Source organism: Bos grunniens, chromosome 11 (genome assembly GCF_055505025.1).
Source record: "Bos grunniens cultivar Pamir isolate PY7600 chromosome 11, Bosgru_T2T1.0, whole genome shotgun sequence".
NCBI classification, from domain to species: Eukaryota; Metazoa; Chordata; class Mammalia; order Artiodactyla; family Bovidae; genus Bos; species Bos grunniens.
The window spans coordinates 71,131,359-71,158,661 of NC_141175.1; the positions used below are offsets into that span (position 1 = coordinate 71,131,359).

Sequence of the window (27,303 nt, forward strand, 5' to 3'; positions counted from 1 at the left end):
TTTTATCTTTAAGATATATACTGTTTCTTATGGATATGGTTTGTTTTCGTTTGAAAGTAGCATTTAGATGATTCTGGCTTTTACTCCTCAATTTAGAGTGAAATTGAGAGAGACTTCAGGAGTTTGTACCAGGCTTTTTCAGCAGTTTGAAGTACCTCTGGCAGCCCTGGGCTTAGGGTCTTTGTGTATTGTCTTCATTAGCCCAGTTACTTTCCCTGGCCTAGGTGCTTAAGAAACATTCACTGAAAGGTAAAACATCTCCGGTCTCATTGCTGCTCACCCTATACTGGTTAGATGTCTAGTACTAAGGTGAAATCATGGGATTATACCTTGGATGGACAGACAAGAGCTGAATAAATACGCAGCTGCCTGAGAAAATAAAGAGTGCTTTTACTGAACCAAGAATTTTGAGGATTTTCTAGAAAAAGAAAAACAGTTATTCTCACTTTAGAAATTAAATGTGAGTTTAATTTGATCATAGTTAATGGGAAGTGCTAAAAATCATATAAGGAATATTAATGCTTTTTTCTTGATTTGTGTATTTGTCTGTAGAATGGTCTTCCTCAAAGGATTTTATGATTTTAGGCATCCAGTAATTTGTTCTAAGTTTAAGTTTGGTTTCTAAGTAGTTAATCCTTAACTATGCCATGGTCATTCTTGCTTTTGGGGACACTTTTTCCTTCAGTTTGCTTATAGTTGACACTTTTGATTACATTGAGTCTCTAAAGTTAAAAAAAAGAATGAAAACGTACAATTTTGAGATTAAAAACTGTACTTTTTGTAGCAATTTAATTTTATTATAGTTATGAGTCTAGAAACAAATAGTACAAGTTAGATAACTTGCTGTATTGTTTTAGATTCTTAGTAAGCCTGCATCAAAGATTCTTGTGGTTAAAACAGTAAACTTTTATGTCTATACTCTTTTCTTCTGTTTTATTGTGCTTTGATGTGGTGTTTTAAATTAGTTTCAGTAAGTCCTTAAATAGGTTATTATCTTGAATGAGCATTGTTTAATAAGGGAAAGGTCCAGAGGGATTCTTTTCAGGTTATTGTGACAAAAAGCCAGTTAAGACCATACAACAATAAAGCATCAGTGTTATAATTGGTCATTAGAATTTTTTTCCCCCGAACTTTAAACTTTTTATTTTGTATTGGGGTATAGCCAATCAACAGTGTTGTGGTTGTTTCAGGTGGACAGCAGAGGGACTCAGCCATGCATGTACACATACCCATTCTCCCCCAGACTCCACTCCCATCCAGGCTGGCACGTAACAGTGAGCACAGTGCCACGTGCTTATACAGCAGGTCCTTTGATTATCCATTTTGAATATAGCAGTGTGTTCATGACCTTCCCAAAGGCCCTGACTGTCCCTCCCCACAACCATAAGTTCATTTTTTTAAGTCTGTGAGTCTCTTCCTGTTTGTAAGTAAGTTCATTTGTATCAGTTTTTTTAAAAAATCCCAGATATAAGAGATGTCATACATGATTTCCCCTGTATTTGACTTACTTCACTCAGTGTGACACTCTCTAGGTCCACCATGTTGCTGCAGTAGCATTACTTCATCCTTTTTAATGGCTGAGGAATATTCCATTGTATATATGTGCCACATCTTCTTTATCCATTCCTCTGTTGATGAACATTTAAGTTGCTTCCATGTCTTGGCTATTGTAAACAGTGCTGCAATGAACATTGGAGTGTGTGTATCTTTTCAGATCATGTTTTTCTCTGGATACATGCCCAGGAATGGGATTGCAGGTCATTAAAGGTTGATGAGAATTCAGTTATCATTAGAGGTTTCTTGTCAATAAAATACTTATTTGGTACTCTCTCAATTAAAATCCAGAGTAAATCTTTCCTGCACAATGATGAATGGATACAAAATAACATCAAAGACATTTGAAATTAAAGTGTAGCAATACATATTGTTTTTAATTGTGGCAAGCTCTTAAATTTACCCTCTTAACAATTTTTAAGTGTAGTATGTTGGAGAAGGCAATGGCACCCCACTCCAGTACTCTTGCCTGGAAAATCCCCTGGATGGAGGAGCCTGGTGGGCTGCAGTCCATGGGGTCACTAAGAGTCGGACATGACTGAGGGACTTCACTTTCTCTTTTCACTTTCATGCATTGGAGAAGGAAATGGCAACCCATTCCAGTATTCTTGCCTGGAGAATCCCAGGGATGGGGGAGCCTGGTGGGTTCCCGTCTATGGGGTCACAGAGTTGGACACGACTGAAGCGACTTAGCAGCAGCAGCAGCATGTGGTATTGTTAAGTGTGTACATTGTTATGCCACGGATCTCTAGGACTTTTTCATCTTGTATGACTGAAACCCTGTTATCTCCCTGTCTCTGCCTTTCCAGCCCCTGGCAACCATCATTCTGTTTCTGTGAGTTTGATTACTTTAGATATTACATATAAGTGGTAATCATCCAGTATTTGACTTTTTTTGATGTCTTATTTCACTTAGCATAATGTCCTCAAGGTCCATCTATGTTTTAGCATGTGATGGCCTTCTTCTTAAAGGCTGAATAATATTCCTACACATATATATGTGTGTGTGTATGTGTGTGTACATACACACCCATATTTTCTTTATCCATCTGTTGATGGACATTTACATTACTTCTGCACCTTGGGCATGTGACTAATGCCCCAGTGAACAAAAATGTGTCACCATGTATCTATTTTTAAAGTCTGTATCAATTTTTCTTTTCCAGATATATTCGACTTTATGGGAGAAAATTTAGCAAAGAAGATCATGTTCTTTTTATCAAGTTATTATATGAGCTGGTATCAATTCCAAAACTGGAAATCAGCATGATGCAGGGATTTGCCCGTCTCTTGATCAACTTGTTAAAGTAAGTCCATTTGTTGTAATTTCTGGTAAGATTTTTTTCTTTCTTCAAGATTTAAGGGAATGAGGAAAGCCAAGTGTTCTTTGGTAAGACCAAGTCACAGGTTACCATTTTGGAGAAAGATTGTAGAAGACTTTATCATAAGTTTAAACTACATGTGTTAATTAACCTTTTAACTAAAATTCTTTTTCCTCCATGAAGCCTTCTCTTCTCTAGCACACACACTGAACTATATGTTGTCTGATTGTTTCATTTATACTAATTAGCTTCCCTTATGTAAGTTGTAAGTTCCTTGCGAAGACAGGGATCATTTATTCTTTTCTTATCCTGGACACCAAGCACAATTCCAGAAACAGGGAGTACTCCATAGATAGTACGGGAAAGTATGAAATTCATCTACAGTAATGGTGGCACAAATTGTAATGCCTCTTTTTTCAATTATTAATTTATTTTAATTGGAGGCTAATTACTTTACAGTATTGAATGGTTTTTGCCATACATTGACATGAATCAGTCATGGGTGTCTATGTCCCTATAGGGTTCAGGTCCCCTATCCTGAACCCCGCTCTCGCGTCCCTCCCCATCCCACCCCTCAGGGTTGTCCCAGTGCGCCGACTTTGAGTGCCCTGTTTCATGCATCAAACTTGGACTGGTGATCTATTTCACATACAATAATATACATTTCAATGCTGTTATCTCAAATCATCCCACCCTTGCCTTCTCCCACAGAGTCCAAAAGTCTGTTCTTTGTATCTCTTTTGCAGTCTCACATATAGTGTCATTGTTACCATCTTTCTAAATTCCTTATATATGCGTTAATATACTGTATTGGTATTTTTCTTTCTGACTTACTTCACTCTGTATAATAGGCTCCAGTTTCATCCACCTCATTAGAGCTGATTCAAATGCATTCTTTTTAGTAGCTGAGTAATAGTCCACTGTGTATATGTACCACAGCTTTCTTATCCATTCATCTGCTGATGGACATCTAGGTTGCTTCCATGTCCTAGCTATGGTAAACAGTGCTGCAATGAACATTGGGGTACCCATGTCTCTTTCAGTTCTGGTTTTCTCAGTGTGTATGCCCAGCAGTGGGATTTCTGGGTCATAGGGCAGGTCTATTTCCAGTTTTGTAAGGAATCTCCACACTGTTCTCCATAATGGCTGTGTAATGCCTCTTTTTATGTGGTGCCCTTTGAGGTTTGAGCAGCAGCAAAAGTCCTGTGCGTTGTTCTTCCTACTGACGTGTTTTACCAGTGAATGGCTGAGGATGGGGGAAAGCAAAACCCACTGTGATGACAGCAGCATTTAACAACTGCCTGCCCTGTATAGTGTGTAATGTGCACACTCTTTCTTTAATTAGGAAAAAGGAACTTCTTTCAAGAGATGATTTGGAGTTACCTTGGCGACCACTTTATGACATGGTGGAAAGAATATTATATTCCAAGACAGAACACCTGGGATTAAATTGGTTTCCTAAGTAAGTATTTCCATTTAAAGTACTTTTGGGAGAGCACTTTTGGGGCTTGATACTAGTTGAGAAATGTTGGATTACTTGAGATAAGCAAGCAAATATACATTTTAATGTGCTCATTTCTATGTAACTTGACTCCTAAAACCGTTTATTGCCCTCTTGAAATTAAAAGACGCTCCTTGGAAGAAGAGCTATGACAAACCTAGACAGCATATTAAAAAGCAGAGACATTACTTTGCCAACAAAGGTCCATCTAGTCAAAACAGTGGTTTTTTCAGTAGTCATGTATGGACTGCTGGAGAATTGGACTATAAAGAAAGCTGAGTGCCGAAGAATTGATGCTTTTGAACTGTGATGTTGGAGAAGAGTCATGAGAGTCCCTTGGACTGCAAGGAGATCCAACCAGTCCATCTTAAAGGAAATCAGTCCTGAATATTCATTGGAAGGTCTGATGCTGAAGCTGAAACTCCAGTACTTTGGCCACCTCATGTGAAGAACTGATTCATTGGAGAAGACTCTGATGCTGGGAAAGATTGAAGGCAAGAGGAGAAAGGAACGGCAGGATGAAATGGTTGGGTGGCATCGCTGACTCAATGGACTTGAGTTTGAATAAGCTCTGGGAGTTGGTGATAGACAGGGAGGCCTGGTGTGCTGCAGTCCATGGGATTGCAAAGAGTTGGATACGACTGAGCCACTGAACTGAACTGAACTTATATCTGAAACTGCAGTTAAGAATTTCCCACCACTGTATTTCTTAACAACTAAAGTTCATCAGCATACCTGCCAAAGAAAACGAGAGATTTTTGTTTGAAATCTAGTATTTTGTCACTAAAAGTAATGCACATTTGGCATTCTTCATAGTATATCCACATGTGTTTTAATTCTTCAGCTAAAATGAATGCTTCAGAGAGGAGCTTTGCCTATTCCAGGGGGACCCACATCCCAGAGCACAAACACTTACAGTTAAAGAAGCATCAGTTTCAGAGCACGGTCAAATGTGCTCCTTGGTTTATATAATTTCCTAGTAATGTTTAGACATTCCAAGATTATAAATCTCTGGGTGTTTATGGCTTCTTGTGCATACATCTTGACTCTTCCAGATCTCTCATTTTGGTACGTTTTATATTTTATTCAGAACCTTTACAGAGCACAGTGTGATGATCTGTCCTGTTTTGAATAATAGTGATTTCAGACTTGACTGCACAGTGTCATTTATCCCTGTTAACAATTTGTCCGGTTGTGATCTACCCCTTAAATTTCTTAATCTTTGCATGTTTTACTTGAATTTGTAATTGAGGTTTATTTTTAGGAAATCTTTTCTTGAACTTTTAATAGCTATTTCCTTTTATTATCTAGAGTAGTTTGTTTTATATATATATGTACTCATTTCCTGAAGAACATCATTTTATATGCCTGTATTTTTTCTTTCTCTCTTTTATAAATTAAATCTTTAAACATTTACTTCTTTCTTTTTTCTCTCAGTCCTAGACATGTTTACATGCCTACCCAGGTCAGTGCATTTAATTATTAGGCTTCACTTAAGTCAGCAGTCTTAAGTGAATTTATTTGGAAAATGACGGCAAATGGCAGACTCTAAAAGATATTCATGTCATAGGTAAATAGTGAAATGATTTAATGAAAAGAGTAAATAAATATAGGTAATTGTGAACTTAGGCCCTAACTCTTTTTGGACAGTGGTCACAAATATAATGGTCAGAAGGCATTTATATCCTGAAGACTCCATGTGTTAAAACAAAGAAACCCATTTCAGTGATAAAAATGGCAAAACCTGTCATAAAACTAAATGGTAAAATGTCCAAATGTGTTTTTACTAATATTTATTATGAAAACTCAAAATTTAACATGAAGGATTACTTTTGAGTTTTATTTCTGCTGGAAGGAGCGTGGCACAGACTGGATTGACTAGACCTTAAAATACGAGCCCATTGAACTTTTGATTAGAATCACCATTTCATAGATTTCAGAAACCTTTAAACTGTGTTCAAATCAGTTATCTTTCTGAAATTTTCCTGGCTGATTTTTTGACTACCTCTGAAAGTGTTTGATAAATCATGTGGGAGAGAAAGCAATTCCTTCAGTAATTTCTCCTTTTTCAGTAGTTCTTTTACTTGCTTCTTTATAACCAAGTGTCATACCTCCTGTCCTGACAGGTGTAACATTCCAGAGGCAGCCACTGTCCTGACAGGTGTAACTTTCCAGAGGCAGCCACTTTTTTTTTTTTTTTTAAGTATTATATGGTTATTCATGAATACCTGTGGCTTTCCTCTCCAGCAATGCCACTGTTTTCCTGGAAATTTTGTTAAAGCTTATAACTGTTAGTGTTAGGTATTGTTTGTAGTTCTTCCCATTCATCTTGGTACTAATTACCAAGTTATTTCCTTAACTTCACATTATCCCTGTTGTTATGGAAACCTTCCTTAAAAGTTTCACCTTAACTGTTCTTGGTATTTTGAGGAGACATCGAGTCTTTGCCAAAATCTTTTGCTTTAAAGCCATGACTCTTGACTCAAATAGACTCAGCAACTCCTGTTGTATTCTATAGATAACTATTCCAAAGTGAAATTCATAAGTAACATGACCTTTCTACACTCAAAAATAAATATAAATTATGTTTTAACCAAAAAAGAAATAATGGGAAAAGAAATAAAGGGAAAGATATCCCAATTGAATGCAGAGTTCCAGAGACTAGGAAGGAGAAATAAGAAGGCCTTCTTAAATGAACAGTGCAGAGAAATAAAGGAAAACAATAGAATGGGAAAGACTAGAGATATCTTCAAGAAACTTGGAGATATCAAGGGAACATTTCATACAAGGAAGGGCATGGTAAAGGAAAGAAAAGGTGAGGACCTAATAGAAACAGAAGAGATGAAGAAGAGGTGGCAAGAATACACAGAAGAACTATACAAAAAAGGTCAAAGACCCTAATAACCACCATGGTATGGTCAGTCACCTAGAGCCGAACATCCTGGAGTATAAAGTCAAGTGGACCTTAGAAAGCATCACTATGAACAATGCTAGTGAAGGTGATGGAATTCCAGTTGAGCCATTTAAAATCCTAAAAGATGATCCTGTTAAGGTGCTACACTCATTATGTCAGTAAATTTGGAAAACTTTTCAGTGTCCATAGGACTGGAAAAGGTCATTTTTCATTCCAAAGAAGGGCAGTGCCAAAAAATTGTCAAGCTACTGTACAGTTAGGCTCATTTCACATACTAGCAGGGTTATGCTCAAAATCCTTCAAGTTAGGCTTTATCAGTATGTGAGCAAAGAGCTTTCAGATGTATAAGCTGGATTTAGAAAAGGCAGAGGAACTAGAGATCAAATTGCCAACATCTGTTGGATCATCGAAAAAGTGAGAGTTCCAGAAAAACATCTACTTCTGCTTCATTGACTATGCTAAATAAAGCCTTTGTGTGGATCACAACAAACTGGAAAATTCTTAAAGAGATGTGAATACCAGACCACCTTACCTGCTTCCTGTGAAACCTGTATGCAGGTCAAGAAGCAGCAGATAGAACTGGACATGGAATACTGACTGGTTCAAAATTGAGAGAAGAGTATGAAAAGGCTGTATATTGTCAACCTGCTTATTTAACTTATGTGCAGAATACATTGTGTCAATGCCAGGCTGGATGAAGAACAAGCTGGAATCAAGATTGCTGGGAGAAATACCAGTAACCTCAGATATGCAGAAGATACCACTCTAATGGCAGAAAGTGAAGAGCTAAAGAGCCTCTTGATGAAGGTGAAAGAGTAGAGTGAAAATGCTGGCTTGAATCTCAACATTCGAAAAATGAAGATCATGTCATCTGACCCTATCACTTCATGGCAAATAGAAGGGGAAAAAGTGGAGGCAGTGACAGACTTTATTTTCTTGGACTCCAAAATCACTGCAGATGGTGACTGCAGCCGTGAAATTAAAAGACGTGCTCCTTGGAAAGAAAGCTATGACAAACCTAGACAGCGTATTAAAAAGCAGAAACATTACTTTGCCGAAAAAGGTACATCTAGTCAAAGGTATGATTTTTCCAGTAGTTATGTACAGATGTGAGAGTTGGACCATAAAGAAGGCTGAGTGTCAAAAATTGGTGCTTTTGAATTGTAGTGCTGGAGAAGACTCTTGAGAATCCCTTGAACAGCAAAGATCAAACCAGTCAATTCTAAAGGAAATCAGTCCTGAATATTCTTTGGAAGGTCTGATGCTGAAGCTGAAGCTCTAATACTTTGGCTACCTGATGCAAAGAGCCGACTCATTGGAAAAGACCCTGATGGTGGGAAAGATTGAAAGCAAAAGAAGAGGGTGGCAGAGAATGAGATAGTTAAATAACATCACCGACTCAATGGACATGAATTTGAGCAAACTCTGGGAGATAGTGGAGGACAGAGGAGCCAATGTGCTACAGTCCATGGATTGCAAAGAGTCAAACACAGCTTAATAACTGAACAACAACAAAGTTTACATGAAGCAATCTGTATTTCAAACATGTATGCACTATTACACTGTAAAACAGTATGGTATTCAGATTTTACATCTATTTATAATGAGTAAGTTTGAATTTATAAGTAAAAAAGGTCAAAACATTCTGTATCAGAAGTACAAGAAAAGGTAAGAGCAGTATTTTAGTGGACATTAAAATAAAATTTAGTACTAGGATACAAAATAACAGATCATACATCTGATGAGAGAGAGAGAAATAACTTTTAACTTCAGACTACTGCCTGGGAAAAAAGGAAGTAAGATACTCTGGCAGGTGAGCTGACCTTATTTATAACATAGTGAAAAAAAGAGTGTTAGTTGCTCAGTCATGTCTGACTCTTTGTGACCCCATAGACTGTAGCCCACAAAGCTCCTCTGTCCACGGAATTCTCCAGGCAGGAATACCAGAGTGGGTAGTCATTCCCTTCTCCAGGGGATCTTCTCAATCCAGAGATCAAACTCTGGTCTCTCGCATTGCAGACACATTCTTCACAGTCTGAACCCCCAGCGAAGCCCCTATTTATAACATAGTGTCACAGTGATTCTTTATGTAATTATGTGGGATAGTTACTAGTATTTCCAAAGATTATTTTTGAACATTATTACATGTGAAAGAAATAGAGGCAAAGGATGAATTGAGAAAAGACACATTAGTATATGAAGCCATATAAAATTTGTGCAGTTGACTTTTGCCAACATAAATAATGTCAGTGTGCGATTTTTACAGCATGAATAGCCTTTTGTGCCCTATCCAAAAAAGATGACAGTCCAAAAAAACATGACGCATTTCAACAACAAACTATTAATGAAGTTCTGTGATGTCCTCATTTTTTATATATCACTAACTGCCAATGATACTTGGTTCTAAGACTTAATCATTAATATTAGTTACATGTAGTGAAGTCACTCAGTCGTGTCCGACTCTTTGTGACCCCATGGACTGTTGCCCACCAGGCTCCTTGGTCCATGGGATTTTCCAGGCATGAATACTGGAGTGGGTTGCCATTTCCTTCTCCAGGGGATCTTCCCGACCCAGGGATTGAATCCAGGTCTCCAGCATTGTAGGCAGATGCTTTACCGTCTGAGCTACCAGGGAATATTTATATGCAAATCTGCCGTCTATGAGGTCACACAGAGTCGGATACGACTGACGTGACTTAGCAGTAGCAGCAGTATATGCTCAAGGATTTGGTTTCGGCAAATCAGATGTGGCAGCAGAACTGTCATTATGCTGTAATTTTTTTCTTTAGAAATCATGAATAACCTTAGGTAAAATTTTCAGCAAAACAAAGTACAGACTTCCTTCAATTTATATGTTAGTTGTATTCCTAGAGATTCGATGTCTGTTAATAAACTGTGAAAAATAGTTAACGTTAAAACAGTTATCTTTTATGTTCAAAAAGTTTTAATCTATATGACCATGTATTGAGATATTTGAAAGTCTTGCAATAATAATTTTTTGTTGAGTTTGGCTGTTCCGTGAATTGCCGGATATCTGGTATACATGGCTTTAATCACTAAAGTTTCAATGAGTCCTCCCTACTAATTGTGATAATCAAAAATGTCCCTTAACATTTCCAGAATGCTCCCTGCATGTGGTTAAAGTCTTAGGGATTTGTTTTCTCTTTTCTTGCTTCCATGCAAGTTAAAGTTTCCTGCCTCATAAATCAGCCCTTCCTGTTTTCTTACCACTAGTCCAGCACTTTCTTTTTTTCTGTTTTTAATTCTGTAAGATGCAGGTCTTTTAGTTTCCAAACTAGTATTCTTCCTGTTCCTATGCATCTCAGACTGTCCATTTAATACCTCCTATCCTTTCCCCAAAGAGGTTTCCTAAGAGGTATGGTATGAGAAATTTCTTGGAATTTTTACATTTTATCTTAAACATTCATTATTAAGTCATGTTTTCATAAGTAAAAATTTCTTCCCTATGTATCTCTTAACTGAAGTTGATGCTCCAAGAAGATGAGCTCTATTGGCCTAATAAACATTCATTATTAAGTCATGTTTTCATAAGTAAAAATTTCTTCCCTATGTATCTCTTAACTAAAGTTGATGCTCCAAGAAGATGAGCTATATTGGCCTAATAAACATTCATTATTAAGTCATGTTTTCATAAGTAAAAATTTCTTCCCTATGTATCTCTTAACTAAAGTTGATGCTCCAAGAAGATGAGCTATATTGGCCTAGTGGCTTGAAGTACTTACATGCCGGGCTGTATGCTTCCACTAAAAGGAGCACACATTGTGAAGTGCAGCTCTGTTGATGCACCTCTTTTTAAAACTGGTGATTATTGTTCCAGTTTTAAGGAATCAGAGATAATACTGGGAACTACTTTTGAGGGGGCACTTTCTTGGTGAGAGGCCGCACTGTAGGACAAAATGTGAAGCTTAATGTGTCTTCTGTTTAAAAAACAAGGTAGAAAATTATACTTAAAAACAGTTTTTCAGGACTATAATTCTTTTATTCATTGTCTCTCATTTCTTGTAATCTTTTTACCGTTATTATCATATTTTACTTCTCTGCAAAGGAGAACCTGTTACAGTATTTCCATTCAGGTCACACTGTATAAAGTTATAACAATTAACTTTGAAAGATTTTTTAATTCATTGGTTCTTGGACTTTTCTTCATCACATTTACCTGGATTTTTAATACCAGAGGAATCTAATGGTCTTGGTTCTTATGCAGAAATATTAGAGATACTATTTGGAGAGCCAGATAACAGTACTTTTGGTTCCTCATGGATAGTCTCTGTCCACTGAATTTCTAAGATGTGGGGTCACTGAAAACATTTAAAAACGTACTTTCCACTTAAGATTCTATTTATCAATAATACAGTAGAATAGCAAGTGTTCATAAACAAGGGATAGAAGTGTGACTTTTTATAAACATTTTATTTTAGAAAATTTCTTAAAGAACCCTTTAATATGACATGCTTTTGGAATTGGTATTTTGTTTTGAGTACTTTCGTCTTAGATGTATTCTGACACATTTTGAAACAGTTCTGTCAGCTGACTGCATGTGTTCATAACTATTTTTAGAATACTATTTTAGTAATCAAAAGTGAAAGGTTGCTTCATTTGTTAACTGTTTGTCTTTCAAGTCTTAAACTCCTGTGCCTTATGTATTTGTCTTTACTGAAACCACTGCTTAGAATGCCATGCATTTCAACATGATTTTAAAAGCTGGTTCCATTGTTTGGAACAAGGATTATAAACTTGCTTCTCTTTTCCCTTGGTCTTCTCTGTCCCATCCTCCTCCTTCTCCTTTGCTTCCTTTCCCTCTTTGTCCTCCTTTCCTTTTGCCTCAGGGGCAAGATACCCTTTTTATTCTCATCTGTCTTACTTCCTACTGGATAAACAATTTGTAGGGGTTTTGTTTATTATTATTCAATAGAAAAATTAAAATTGGGGAAGATCTAGGTAGCTGTGAACTTAATACTAGCAACTTAAGAGCTGTTTATTGTTTACTTCATAAAAGAAGCATTTGAATCTTCGGGTCATGGTTTTATGTCATGAAACAGTGTTCCATGCACTTAATTGGAGTAGCATATTACAAGTTACAAATGTAGGCAGCTCACTAAGGAAAGGAGAAGATGGCAGATGATGAGATGGTTGGATGACTTCACAGATTCAATGGACATAAACCTAGGCAAACTCTGAGAGATGGTGATGAACAGGGAGGCCTGGCATGCTGCAGTCATGGGGTCACGAGGAGTCAGATACGACTTGGCGACTGAACAACAACAAAATTTTGTGTGAAGTGGCTGTGATGGATGACTACTTGCTGATAAGCAGTGTTAGATTTTAAAAGATTAGCTTTGAGATGGCTAGTGTTTGACTAACTGATGGTACATTTGTTTGATTTAGGAAAAACAGGAAACAATGGATGTATTAAGTTACAGGGAGGTTGAAGGAGAGGTATGTAGAATATACCAGGGTTACAGTTTCCTAGTTCATTTATAAGAAAGCCAGTCTGATTACTCTGAAGTTAATTTTTAGCTCAAGAATTGTGAAGTGAAGCTGAATGTTCTTCTGGCCATGGGCAGTCCATACTACTCTCATTTTGACTATATCATTTGCTGTACATTTCTTTGATTTCGTCATGAACATTGTCCAGATTTATATAAGTCCACTATCTCAGTAACTCGAGGCCAAAGCTTTTGGCTTTCCTCAGGCTTCTCGGCTACATATTTGGCATTTACTTTATTAACATAAGGAATCATAAGGAACTTGCTTCCCAAAAAGAAAAATTCACACAGAATCATTTGTTGAAACTGGGACAAGAGCTCAAGAATTGGGACAGGAACTTACGTTCTGCCCTGATAAATAGGGTGGCAGTTGGGGGAAGACTTTACTATTTTGATGCCATTTCCTAAATATAAATTAATAGCTACTCAGAGGCAGTAGAACAAGTGTAAAAGCAAAATTAGTACAAAATTTTAGTTCTTGAGATTGAAAATATAATTTATGTTGGCTAAATATGAAATAATTATAGTTAACGTTTATTGTGCTTAATTCTGGGCCAGGTAACTGCTTTCTTTACATTATCTTGTTTAATTTTTGTAAAAGCCTTGAGAGGTAGGTATTACTTCTCTTATACAGATATGAGGTTATATAATATTTCTCTCCTAGTAGATAGTTGGACAAGTGTTCACCTTCAAATCTGTCTGACTCTGAGCCCAAGCTGTGAACCATTCATTACATGATATACTGTGGCTTTCTTTCCAACCTAACATGCCTTTACTAAGAGGGAAGAGGGTTTGAGAAAACCCACCCAAAGCTTAGTTCCTCTGTTAGATCCCTTTAGATTGATTAAAAAAAAAGAAGTGTTTTGAATTGTTGTCACTTTAACATTAGAAATTTCCAACAGTTGGGAAAACTTTAGTGATTATTCACTCCCTCTAAAAATTAGTGAAGTATAATCTAGTAGCATCTAGCCTTAACCTTTTATTTTATTTTTAAACAGAAACATTGTTCCCTTCATCTTGAGAGATTACAAGAATCACAAAAGGTCACTATACAGATATCACAGGTTAGAGAGATTGTACCCTTTTCTGGATAAAGAGCATAAATCCATTGGCACAGGCTTATATATAAGGAGGGGTTGAATTAGACTTCATTTAGACGAACTGAATCACATTCCCACACACCCCATTCCTCTAGTGAGTGAAGTGACAGCTATCAAGTCTTACAATTAACCACCTGTTCTTCTGAAGCGTGAGGGGAAGTGGAGAAAGTAGAGCTATGCAGCCTTTTGTGACTGGTTTTCTAGAATCATTTTTCATATTATATGAAAGTTTGTTGGTAGAATACCAGTAAGCATAGCAGGTTTTCTGTGTTGTACTATCAAATAGAAATACTGCCACAGAAATAGTTAAAAATAAATGTAAAGTTAACATGAAAACAGACATTAGGAAGTGTAGAATTATAGATCTTCTGCTTATTTCCTTGAATCGTAAGTTTACCATTTTAGAATTTTTTTTTTTAGAATTACCTTTTTTTTAAATCTATATTTAAATTGATCTCTTGTTTTGTTTGTAACCTGATGGACCTTCACATCTTATCTATGAGTTCTAAAATTTGTTTCTCAGTGGGGGTCTTCAGTCCAAACTAAAAGAAGGTCCAAAGATCCATGCTTTTATTTATTGCCCTGATAGAAAAGGTTTATAGAGCTTTGTAAATGAATAAATATATAAATATATTAGTAATATATGTATATATGTAAATGAACACAGCCTTGTTATAAGCCCTTCAGAAATGCCCAGGAGTAAAAATCATAGTTGTGGTCTTCAGGGAGTTGTAAATGTAGTTGGAGAGAAGTTTGCCCCCCTCTCCCCACCTTTTAAAAAAAAAAAAAAAACTAGGCAAGCTTAGATGTTCCCTCAATTAAACTGTTTCTGAATTGGTGAGTTTTTTTATGTGGGAGAAGTTAATATCTCTCTTTGATAATCAGAAAATGCTCCACGATGGCTCTCTAGCCATGTGGTCATCTTCTTTATTTTAGAATTACCTCATGTAATTAGTAGCCCAGTTTCCTCTTCAGTTAATTTTGCTCTAAATATTTACTTTTGAAATTAAAGAAGATTCTTACTGCTTCAAGTAATGAAGTTAGTAGTTTTCTTTCTCGGTTATATACTACATTGATTACTTGTGCTGAGTTTGGTTTGTGTTATTCCTTAGAATTTCCTGAAGAATTTCTTAAGATTAGTTCTTAAGCTTTCAGAGACGTTGGATAGACTTCTGGACTTAAGAATTCCAAGAAGCTTAATGAGAAAGTGTCAGGTGGAAGCACTGCCTAAAAGTTACCTCTTTCCCCCATAATTTGTTCTTTTGAGATTTAGGGACTAGCTTTATTTTTACTTGTATACATCACAGTATAAGTAGGCACAGATTTATTTTAAAATTCCAGTTCGAAATCACTCTTTGTTTTGTTGATTTGTATTTGACCTCTTTTGACTGTGGCCTAGTTAATATTTTAAGTATTCCATTCTGGTGATGTGTGTTTAAACTAGTACACACTAGACTTTTCATTAAAATAGAAGTGTTATTTATAAGTTCATATACCAGTGTTTATTTTGCTTTACTAAAGTCACTTGAACCACCTACAAGTTGGAAAATAAATTACAGCCTTTAATATTCATCAGCTAACTTTTTAAGTAGCTGGTCAAAAAGGTGGCTGTTGTTATTTTGATAATTGTTCCTGGCAATAACGTGCCTTGGAGGGTTGTAAAATTCTCACCAGTAGGATACAGAAAACTAGTCTCTGGCAGCTGCTGATAGAAGCACTCTAGACTTTGCTGTTTGTTTGAAAGCCTCTGAGCATACTTCTTGATGTGTTGATAAGTATGGTCATTGCTGCCCACTTTGTAAAGATTGAAGATGATTTGCCCTTTTTCCAGTTTTCTTCCCTTTCGTTCATTGTATAGAATGAACAAAACGAAGACAAAGGAAAGAGTAGATTACAGCATTTAGGTAGTCATTAGACTTTTATGCATATGAAAGAGAAGGATTAGTTATTGCGTGTACACAGATAATATATAACTGTGTATCTTAGAGATATTTATTAATTGAATTATGTCTGTTCTTAAAATGTACCAACCTAATTTACCAAATGGCTTTTTCCCCCCAGTTCTGTAGAAAATGTTCTCAAAACACTCGTGAAGAGCTGCCGACCGTAAGTAGCTTCTCAATTTATAAATCTTCTTATTGTTTCTGTGGACTTTTCCCCATCTCTAGTATGCCTTGAAAAGGAAATTAAAGATATAAATAGTGACGTTGTGATGTTAGTCACTGAGCACAATATTATTTCCAACTCTTGAACTGAACTTTTCAGATTTCATTTATAAATTCAGAAAGGTTTAAGTGGTGTGGGTGTCAGTCACCCATTAGAAAGTAAGAATGCAATAATGTGTGTATAACTGGCTTCATTTGAAAGATATCCCTGGAATATTGTTACTCAAGTCAAAATTATTTTCCAAAATGAGCCTGTAGGTATTATATAAATATGAATAATAAGAAGATGGCCCATATGTTTTTTTTTTCCATTTCAGTAGAATGTTTGACTTTGAATATCCCATATTCTGATGTTTAAAGATAAATGTGGATAGAATTTAGTTTAATTAAAGTCTAGATGTATGGTCTTGAACTATTTTTTCATTCTTATTTATCAGGCTGTTCTAAGACATGTACTTCTGCTATGAATGCAGTGAATTCTTTTGAATGGAAATTTGTGTATTTATCATATGCTTATTATAAGAGTTGAAATTAGTTTATAGATCAGATTTTGTTGCTGACCTACTATACTACTCAGTCTTGGACAAATCTATTTTCAAGATATAGAATGTCTCCTTTTTAAGAAGCTTAAGAACTAACCTAAGTTATTCGATAAGCTACTAGTGAGCATTGTTATTTTGTGAAATTTGATCGTCATTGAGGTATTTACTGGTTTTTAGGTTCTTAGGTAATTTGTAGAATGCCAAGCTTTTATTCTGGGTTACTTGGCTGACAGTTGACTATGAAAAATTAGGAAGAGGATTCAGTGTATAAGATCTCTGAAGATAGGCAGTGAAGTGTGATTCTAGTAACACAGAGATATAAAGATATAATAAGATTAATAATACAATGTATAGGCCAAACCTCCAAGTGTATTTGAAAGGGTTTCCTTTTTTTGGCCCATATTCAAATCTGAAATTTTAAGATGCTTGTCATTATTTTAAACCCCAGTTGCCTCCCCATTTGGGTATCCGTTCCATACCCAAATGGATAATGGGTCCTCATTATCCCTTGTCTTCATTTTGTGTTTGTCTGTACACTTCCGCTTTTATTTTTCTGAATCTTCCGTGCCCCAGGGATGCTCCTGCCCATGTCTTAGGGTTTTAGAATGTTAGAGCCTGTAGGACCAGATCATCTAGCTCAGTCGTTTCTTACACACAGGGGAACTCAGGGTCTAGTGAGGGTAAATGGTTTGTTCCTTAGGTGCCAAGAGGTTCCTGGGCTGATATTCTTTCTCACTTTGCTGATTATCTGTTTCTTATATAGACTGGGTTCCCTGTGACAGGATTTTTTTTTTCTTATTGCTGTTATATAGCACACAGGAAGAAAAAAATAACAGCAATCATGTTTTAAATTTGTAGGTGATTTGAATCTGAGATTTATCAGCTTTATAGCATTTTTCCAGGTCCAAAGACAAGAAGAAAATTTACCTTATCTAACTTAAGTGTGACAGGCTGTTTATTTTAGAATTGTAAAAATGTGTGTTTCTTGTCAGCTAACTTGACATTGGTAATGTGTGATATTATCTTATGAGTACATTCCCCTTCTCCCCCTTTTTTGTCAGTCATATAATGATGTAGAGCTTTTAGTCAATGACCAAATACATGAAAACTTTCTTTTTTATTAGGTATTTTCCAGCAGATGCCACAGCTGAGATGCTAGAAGAATGGCGGCCTTTAATGTGTCCTTTTGATGTAACAATGCAAAAGGCCATCACTTATTTTGAAATATTTCTTCCTACCTCCCTTCCTCCAGAACTTCATCATAAAGGTTTTAAGTAAGTGTGTATATATATATATATATATATGCGTGTGTGTATGTGTATCGATAGATTCTAGAATATAGTAGGGAATGCATATGTGTATGTATGCACACATGCACATATACATATATATATGTATGTATGTAGGCAAACTAGTACAGTAATAAGTAAAAAAGAAATTACCAACTCAAGCATTATGTTTCTTACACTTGAAATGTGTGTGAAAGCTAAAACAATTAAATATCGGTTTGCACATAAAGAGAAAATAAGGCATTTATATATCAAGCCACATAAGATGTGGGCTTTCAAAGATATTGGGAAAGGAAGAATGATAACTGCAAAAAGGAATTGAAAATTTCAATAAATAGGCAGTGATGGAAAGGTTACATTGCATAGAGTTTAGGGAAGGGAAAAATATTTTTCTAAACCTCGATTTTAACTCTCATCATGTAGTATAGTTTTTCTTGGGTCTCTCTCTCTCATAACTGCAGGTATATAATAAACCCTAGAATGAAAAATACTTAGGTTGTACTTTTATGAAAAAAGTAACAGGTGTAAAAAAAAACTAGAAGGATAATAGAACATATCAGTATATTATGGGTGGAAGGGCTATTATGCTTGGCCCTCCCACCATCTCTCTTTTCTATGTTTTCTATAGTGAGATGTCACATCTTTTATATCTGTCAAGTCAGAAATTTTGTATCTAGCTATATATTTATGAAATTTTAGTTTTAATTACAAACTTCTAAAAACTTTTAATTTCTTTGACATTTGTGAAAATTTGTTAATATTCAAGTGTGTTTTTGCCCCTGTATTCTCTTCACTTTCTTTACTTTGAGATATTTTTTCCCACTTTAATTTAACTGCTTCTAACACTTTGTGACTCATTTCTTTTATGGAACTATTACTGTAGTGCTAGTTAATGGTGTAATTACTAGTTGGCCTATTAAAGAAAAGAGTAAGGGAGAGTTGCAGGAACAGGTAGTAAAAGGAAAGCATTAAAGGAGAAGGGCATGGAGAGGAAGGAGAAGCTTAACAGTGTTAGATAGGGACAGACAGTTATTTAGCAATGAAGTAGAAATTTGATGAGATTATTCCTTTTAGCTTAAATAAATTGAAAAGGGAATATTCAGACAAAAGTAATCTTTTGTTCCATTAAGTTTGTAACTTTCAGTGTTATTTTTTCTAGGTGGTATAGTATCAGTAAGAAAAATAGATTAAAAAAAAATACAAAAGATACCTGGCTTTAAACCACTTTCTGTAAATCACTTGCTATTCATAACATTTTTCTTTTCAGACTTTGGTTTGATGAATTAATTGGCCTTTGGGTTTCAGTGCAAAATCTCCCACAGTGGGAGGGGGTGAGTATCCCATTTTTTTCTTATATACATTTTAGTTTGGAAGTAACTATCAGATCATTTGATAAGTAACTTACGTCACTCAGTCGTGTCTGACTCTGCGACCCCATGGACTGCAGCAAGCCAGGCTTCTCTGTCACTTACGTCACTCAGTCGTGTCTGACTCTGCGACCCCATGGACTGCAGCAAGCCAGGCTTCTCTGTCCTATCACCAACTCCTGGAGCTTGCTCAAGCTCATGTCCATTGAGTTGGTGATGCCATCCAACCATCTCATCTGTCCTTGTCCCCTTCTCAGTTCCTTAAAATTGGCTACTAGCGATGTTGTAATCAGTTTTTTAGAATTGTATTTGCTGTATTCTAATGGCACCCCACTCCAGTACTTTTGCCTAGAAAATCCCATGGATGGAGGAGCCTGGTAGGCTGCAGTCCATGGGGTTGCTAGAGTCGGACACAACTGAGCAACTTCACTTTCACTTTTCACTTTCATGCATTGAAGAAGGAAATGGCAACCCACTCCAGTGTTCTTGCCTGGAGAATCCCAGGGACGGGGGAGCCTGGTGGACTGCTGTCTATGGGGTCGCACAGAGTCAGACACGACTGAAGCGACTTAGCAGCAAGAGAACTAGACATTTCTTTATTTTGGTTTTATCACCATCTGGAAGTATACGCATGTACTGTGAAGTAGGTGAAGAGGAAGGCCCTGTTGGACCCCCATTCGTGTGGTGCTGGACACCTGGTGGATGTTTTCTACGTGTATTTGATTAAAAGCTTCTTTACCTGTTTTCTGCACTGTGGATGATGCTTTGTCATCTCCTTTTTTAAAAAATAAGCATTTCAGCTGCATTTGATTTTATATGGGTGATGAGAATCAGGACCTAAATTTGGAGATTTGAAAAGACTGAGATATAAATATTAAATTCAGTTGTGCCAATAACAATTGTTCTGAAAACAACAAATGGATAAAAGATGTGACTGTGACCCCTAAAAACAACAAATGTATTTACTTAACTGTCTTTCTTTTTTGTTTACTTTCAGCAACTAGTAAATCTCTTTGCTCGATTGGCTACGGATAATATAGGATACATAGACTGGGATCCATATGTACCAAAGGTAAGTAAGAACATTTGAACAAGTACAATAGCACTGACATCATCTTCATATCTTTAAGGAGAAGTGTGTGTGGTTGCTGATTTCTAGCACCACAGAAAAATCAAATGCTTTGATTGTTAGTAAAAACATAAGTAATTTATAAGGATGGGTCATTTCTTTTCAGAAAGTAATTAGATCATATCAAGCTATCATAAATGTTTGATTTTTTTTTTTGTCTTACCAATGGAGGGCATGAACTCTTGAAGTTTCAGAGTGAGTAATTGATAAAGTACTAAGAATATTATTCAAGGTGTCATACATTGGTCCCTTCCAGTGAATTTTTTGTACTATATTGTTAGTTCTTCTAGAGTACTCCCCACTTTTAAAATCACATTGTATATCTTCCTAGAGTAAGTAAAGCTGGACAATGTCTCTAGGGGTGTTGCATCTTGGGTATTGTTTACCATGCAGGGAATCACCTTGGAGCTTCAGGAGGAGCGTGGTCGGGCTGTGGTTGGTTCTGGTGCACACGGGGACTAGAACAGGGCTGGGGAGCAGCGGAAGGCAAATGCTCCAAGTGCCTGTGCTTGTGCTGCCTTCCTCTGTTGCCAGCCAGTAGAAACTAAGATAGAGAAGTAAATTTCTCCCACCTTTAGCCCCCATATTTGACATATTTAATTATGTTTTAAATATAAATCTAATTGTATTAAGATATTACATGACTGATTAAAATGCAGATTCTTAGAGGAAAATCAAGTCTTAAAGTTGAAAGAGGTAGAGAAATCAGCTAGAAAATATTTTTGTGCATCCTTGGCTTGGAATGAAAGCATAGGAAGAATAATTTTGTGCGCATTTAGAGAGGCAGAAAGTAGTCAAAATATTTCACATTGAATTACACTTACCTACTGTTTGCCTTTTTATGCTTAACTATGTGCCACTGGCCTGTTTTGGGGTACCTGAATATGAGTGCTTCGTAACTGCATGCCTGTGACCTCAGTGTCATTTTAAAAAGGTATACAGTTATTTATATGAATTCCTAAGGAATAAAGCAGATTACCAAACAATATGTCATAAAAACCAATCAAATGAAAATATATACCGTAACACCAATATACAACACGTAGGTTATTTAATGAACGAATTACTTTCTATTTGTCAATAGTTATCCTTAATTCTTTTTTTATTTTTAAAGGTATTTACAAGAATTCTGAGAAGCTTGAACCTCCCAGTGGGAAGCAGTCAAGTGTTAGTTCCAAGATTTTTAACAAATGCTTATGATATAGGACATGCTGTAGTATGGATCACTGCCATGATGGTTTGTAGTACATTGTTTGTTTTATATAGTTCCTATAAATTTGGGGTTAACCATACAGAAATTCTGCATAATTGCATAAGTCTAAATTAGTGGCTTAGTTGGTCATTTGATTCTTGGATATTTTCTGATGCAGTAAACTTATGTTTCTCAGACTCAGAATGTAGTCATAATGTACCATTTATAAATCTCCTTAAATAATGGACCTTTAAAGTAAGGGTCAGAAGTTCAGAGTTTTGATTATAATGATCGTTTTGTAATGTATAGAACAATCAAATCACTATGTTATGTACGAGAACTAACAGTGTTGTAGGTCAGTTATACTCTAAGTAGGGGGGCAGAGTTTCAAGAGATTCAGAATGTCTGTAACAGTTTTACAGACTGAGAACCAGAGTCGTGGGTAAAAGAGCTTTCCCAAGTCAAATTGGTGAAGGTGAGATTTGAAAGCAGAGTTTAGCATATTCTCAGTATTAATGCATTTATTGTCAGTGTTCACATAAAACATTACACTGAACACAAAGCTTGTTGACAAAATAATTTTAGTGAAGGGAGAGAAGCATAAAGGATTATTTTTCTGACATCATTGAAGAGAAGTAAAAATACAATCTACCTTTTTATATCATCTTTCATATAAGAGTATTAGAACAACTTTTATACCATAATTCTCTAAGTTTTCATTCATATTGCCTCACAGTTATCTCCTTTTTGAATTATTCTGCATGTGATACTGGAGAAGGCAATGGCACCCCACTCCAGTACTCTTGCCTGGAAAATCCCATGGACGGAGGAGCCTGGTAGGCTGCAGTCCATGGGGTCGCTAAGAGTCAGACACGACTGAGCGACTTCACTTTCACTTTTCACTTTCATGCATTGGAGAAGGAAATGGCAACCCACTCCAGTGTTCTTGCCTGGAGAATCCCAGGGACGGGGGAGCCTGGTGGGCTGTCATCTCTGGGGTCGCACAGAATCGGACATGACTGAAGCGACTTAGCAGCAGCAGCATGTGATAACTTGATATTGTTCTGTGTTTGCTATTTTCTCCCTGGTTGCACTGCTCAGTTGGCTGTTTTTGTTGAAAAGACAGAATGGTTGTGAGAAGTTCGGCTCTTAAATTATTTAATATTATTTTTGCCTGTGCTGGGTTTTCGTAGCTGTGGGGTCTGCTCTCCAGCTGCAGTGTGCGGGCTTCTCCCTTGGTGGCTTCTCTTGTGGTGGGGCATAGATTTTAGGGCGCATGCGCTTCAGGAGTTGTGGCTCCCGGACTTTAGAGCACAGGCTAAATAGTTGTGGCACACGGGCTTAGTTGCTCCAGATCATATGGGGTCTTCCCAGGTCTGGGATCGAACCTGTATTTTCTGCATTGGCAGGCAGATTCTTTACCACAGAGCCAGCAGAGAAACTCAGAAGTTTAGATAGTAAATTTCATTGTAAGATTAAAAGAAAAGAAACTTTCAAGCTTTTCTTTTTTTGGTTGTTATTTTATTATTAAACAGAGGGGAAATTCCATTTTCTTTCTGATATTCTGTAAGAGCAAAAACATTTGGATACTTATTATCTTTTTTAAGCAGTGAGTTGAAACTTGGACTTTAGGGGCCACAGGATTAGATAGTGATTGGTATCATTTTAGTTACTGTTGCTCACACAATTGTTTGTATTGGCAGCTTCATTTTCTGTTAAATATGAATATTTAATATAATTAAAAGTCAACAATGCTAATTACTGTTAGAAGTTTGAAAATTTTGTTGGTATTTTGCTATGGAATTATGGTCTCAATAGTTTGATCTAAATTGGGAAATGTGAGTGTGGGTTTCATTTCAGCAGAAAGAAATGCTCCTGGTGTAACTGGATAGTCTACTTTAGGTCTGTGCTGATTCTTTTTTTAACTGAAATATAGTTGATGTATAATACTATGTTAGTTTTGAGTATGTGACACAGTGACTTGATATTTGCATACATTATGAATCTGTGCTGTTTCTTGAAAAAGATCATCTTGAAACAGACAGTTTCAAGGCCTTTATTATTATATTTTAGTCCTGTATTCCCAAGGTTGTTCAACTTGGTAAAGTGAATGTTAGCCTTTTTCTCCTTTCCCCCTCCCTCTGCAACCCTAGTTATATTGCTTTTGGTTGGTTGTTTTGTGTGTTTGTTTTGGTAATAGATTAAGAAAAAAAAATCTTTTTCTTTTGAGTCAAAATATGGTCAAATATAACAAGTTTAATCACTTTAAACATTTAGAAGTACTAATAAATATGCGAATGCATTTGTCTAAATCTATATTTCCTGCAATGAGAAATTCTTCACTTCTTCAGTCATTTAAGGAATGCTTTTTATGCTTACTGTGGCATACTTGGTTATTTTAAGATGAATACCTTAGCTGCAAAAGTTATTTAACTGCAAACAGTAAAAGATACTGTTAACTCTGAATTGAAAGATATCTTTTCCATTTTATAATTCGATTTCAATAAGTTGCCCTTATTTTTAGTAGACTGTCTTGAATTGACTTGTATGAAATTCATCTGGGAATTGCGTCTGACTTTTATTCAGAGGTAGAACTGGTTTTTGCCAGCAGGATGAATGTGAACCACGTTAGTGATTTGTGTATAGGCCTGGGCCTGTTCACCCCTTGAATTTTACAGAATTACGTGGGTACTAATGTTGCTGCTCTTTTATCTGAACAGGGTGGACCAAGTAAGCTAGTGCAAAAGCACTTGGCTGGTTTGTTTAACAGCATCACATCTTTTTACCATCCTTCAAATAATGGCCGCTGGCTGGTGAGTAATGTTCATGTTTTACTCTGACGGCTTGGAATTTTATTTTAAGATATAGTCACATGTGACTACTTGCCTATTGTGTACATTTTCTGTCGTTCAACTAAGCTTTTCCTGTGTGAGCATGATTATGTTTACATTAAGGTGCCGTGTTTATAGAACATATAGAAATAAATACTAGTAACTGGTGACAGAATGCCACAAAACAGTGGAATCATCTTTTCGGTTTTATTGTGTGTATGCTTTTTTTTTAAGTTGCTGGGTTATGGCTTTTCAAGTAATGAAAGACTCATGTGATGCTAGAAATTAAAACTGAAATTTGAAAGTGTTTATTATTATCGATGATTAATCGGTAAGAGTATTTTATTCTACCTAGTTAGACCATACAGGTTCTTTGTAATAAGATTATACAAACTGTTAAACAACAAGGTCCTAGTGTAGCACAGGTGACTATATTTAATGTCCTGTGATAAACCGTAAAGGAAAAGAATATGAAAAGGAATATATGTGTATAACTGAGTCACTTGGCTGTACAGCAGAAATTAACAGCATTATAAATCAACTATACTTCAATAAAATTAAAAAAATAAAAAGATAGGTTGTATTTAAAAATTATTATACAAGCTGTTATTTGAAAAATTTTTACTTGGGACAGTAGAGAGGAACTGTGAGTATCTCTGTGAGAACGACAACCTACCTAGGACCTTCTGCTTCTGTGTCCCCAGAACAAGTTAATGAAACTACTTCAGCGGTTGCCAAACAGTGTTGTTAGAAGATTACATCGTGAAAGATACAAGAAACCTTCTTGGTTAACTCCTGTGCCTGATAGCCATAAGCTTACAGATCAAGATGTTACAGACTTTGTACAATGCATTATTCAGCCTGTCCTCTTGGCTATGTTTAGCAAAACTGGTAGTTTAGAAGCAGCCCAGGCTCTGCAGAACCTTGCACTCATGAGACCGGAGTTAGTAATACCCCCTGTACTTGAAAGGTAAGTGTAGATTCACATGTTTCCTTGAAGCCTCAGCTGTGTTCACTGTTACTCTGGTTATCTGTCTCTTCTACTCTTCAGCTTGGCTTTCTTTTCTTTTCTGTGGCTTGTTTTGCTATCTTGGTACTTATTCCTGTTTCTAGAGAGGAAACAAGATATTTTAACCTAATGATTGGTAACTTGATAAAGATTTATTGACGAGAAAAAATTGACATGAAATGAATATTTTGACTTATGTAAAATATTTTGACTTAAGTGCTCATTTTAGTTATTGAAGTTTTTGCTCATAAATAAACCTCTGGCTGTTTTGTTTCACAAAATGTGAGTGTCACTAAATATTGAGAACATGGCAGTGACAATAATTCTGGATGTCTGCTTCTTAGGGTCAGTGATAGAGAAGAAAATTTGTTTAGCTTTATTATTTTCATGTATTGTATGTATAACTTTGTGTGAATTATTTCTACTGTGTCAATTTCATTGTATTCATTTTGTTTTGTATGTTGGAATAGTAACAAAAATAGTTCTCCATTTGCCTCGTGGCTGTCATAATACAAGCTTGGTGTGCTTCACAGGAGAGAGCCACTCTCAGTGGTCTTGAGTGTTCATGAGCAGATTGCTTAAGCTTTCTTTTATTCATTCTTTGCTGCCTGAACTTCAGGTTTAGGATTCTTCTCTAAATGGCTTTGTTAAAAGCAGAAGAATGTTAGATTTTGGAGCCCAGAGGAATCTAATGGCTTGAGTTTCCTAAGACTCAGATTTGTCCAAGGTCCTTACTGGCAGCACGCAGATGACAGCCTGTTTTCTGACTCACTGTTGAGAAAGAAAAATTGGTGACGTTTACTTGGCGAAGGGTATCCTACCAAAATGAGGCTCCATTATTTGTAATTGGAGTTGCTTGTGCTGTCTTGCCCTGTCTTCTTTGCCATAAATACTTAAGTTGGGTGTCACTATTCCAACCTCCTCTGTCTTTTTGTGTACATGTCTTAGGGCATTGAAACTTCGAGTGTGTCCAACTTAATTAGGAAATGGGATGAGAAAGTTAGGCAGTTTCTGCTCTATCTTCAGCCTTCACTCTTCATTGCCGCTTGGTCTCCACGTGGCAGCAGGAGCTCTTGGTCCGTGGCGAGTCCCCTGATTTTCTTTGGAGAGGAGAGACTTGCCTCAAGGGATGACTTCAGTTGTTTGCAGAATTAAAATTTTGAACTCTGAGGTGTTTTGGTATTCCTTTGCTTTCCCTTTGTTTTGCCTCATTTCATTGTTTTTCCAGGTGGTGAATTATGACTGGTGAGATAAATTTTTAGTTGAAGGAACAAAGATTATAAATACAAATACGATTATCTGTCACGTTTTTCTTTAGTAGTTAATTTTTGGACAAATTTAATCTCAACCAAGATGCTAAATTGACAAAATTGGCAATGCAATGATACTTTTTGAGACTCAGTTTTAATTTTGTCCTGTTTAGAAGTGGCTTGGCTAGCATTTTTTGTAGATTTTTTTTTTCTCTTTTAGAAAAACAGAAACCTTTTTTTTTTTTTTTTTAACCACACCACATGCTTTGTGGGATCTTAGTTTCCTGACCAAAAATTGAATCTGGGCCACCAAGGCAATGAAAGCATCGAGTCCTAACCACTGGACTGCTAGGGAATCTCCAAGTTAAAGTCTTTTAAAAAGTAAAAAATTTTAGACACTTGATTTTACATCTCCTGAAGACACCTCTGCTAAAGCATTTTTGGCTTGTTTTATTCATCTTTTAAAATAAACATAGGTTTGGTTATATTTTTTAATTCTAGTTAGAAATCCTTTTTTCCTACTTTATTTAGAAATTTCCTTATTATTTATTTACCTTTTCTATTAAGAAGAACTTAAACTGAGTACATTTCGGACTTTTTTCCCTTGTAGGAGAGAGTCTCAAAAGTGAAA

The 27,303-nt window shown here is 36.1% G+C and overlaps 1 protein-coding gene across 1 annotated transcript in view; it reads left to right on the plus strand.

Moving 5' to 3' along the window:
- The window catches only part of PSME4 (proteasome activator subunit 4), a 100,283-nt gene that overhangs the window by 18,807 nt on the left and 54,173 nt on the right, over positions 1-27,303 (plus strand). Inside the window, exons 2-10 of the mRNA XM_086326922.1 lie at positions 2,721-2,861; positions 4,222-4,338; positions 15,960-16,004; positions 17,730-17,879; positions 19,162-19,225; positions 20,259-20,333; positions 21,505-21,627; positions 24,303-24,395; positions 25,118-25,383. Coding sequence (XP_086183048.1) covers positions 2,721-2,861; positions 4,222-4,338; positions 15,960-16,004; positions 17,730-17,879; positions 19,162-19,225; positions 20,259-20,333; positions 21,505-21,627; positions 24,303-24,395; positions 25,118-25,383 — 1,074 coding nt within the window. The remainder of the gene's footprint in view (positions 1-2,720; positions 2,862-4,221; positions 4,339-15,959; positions 16,005-17,729; positions 17,880-19,161; positions 19,226-20,258; positions 20,334-21,504; positions 21,628-24,302; positions 24,396-25,117; positions 25,384-27,303) is intronic.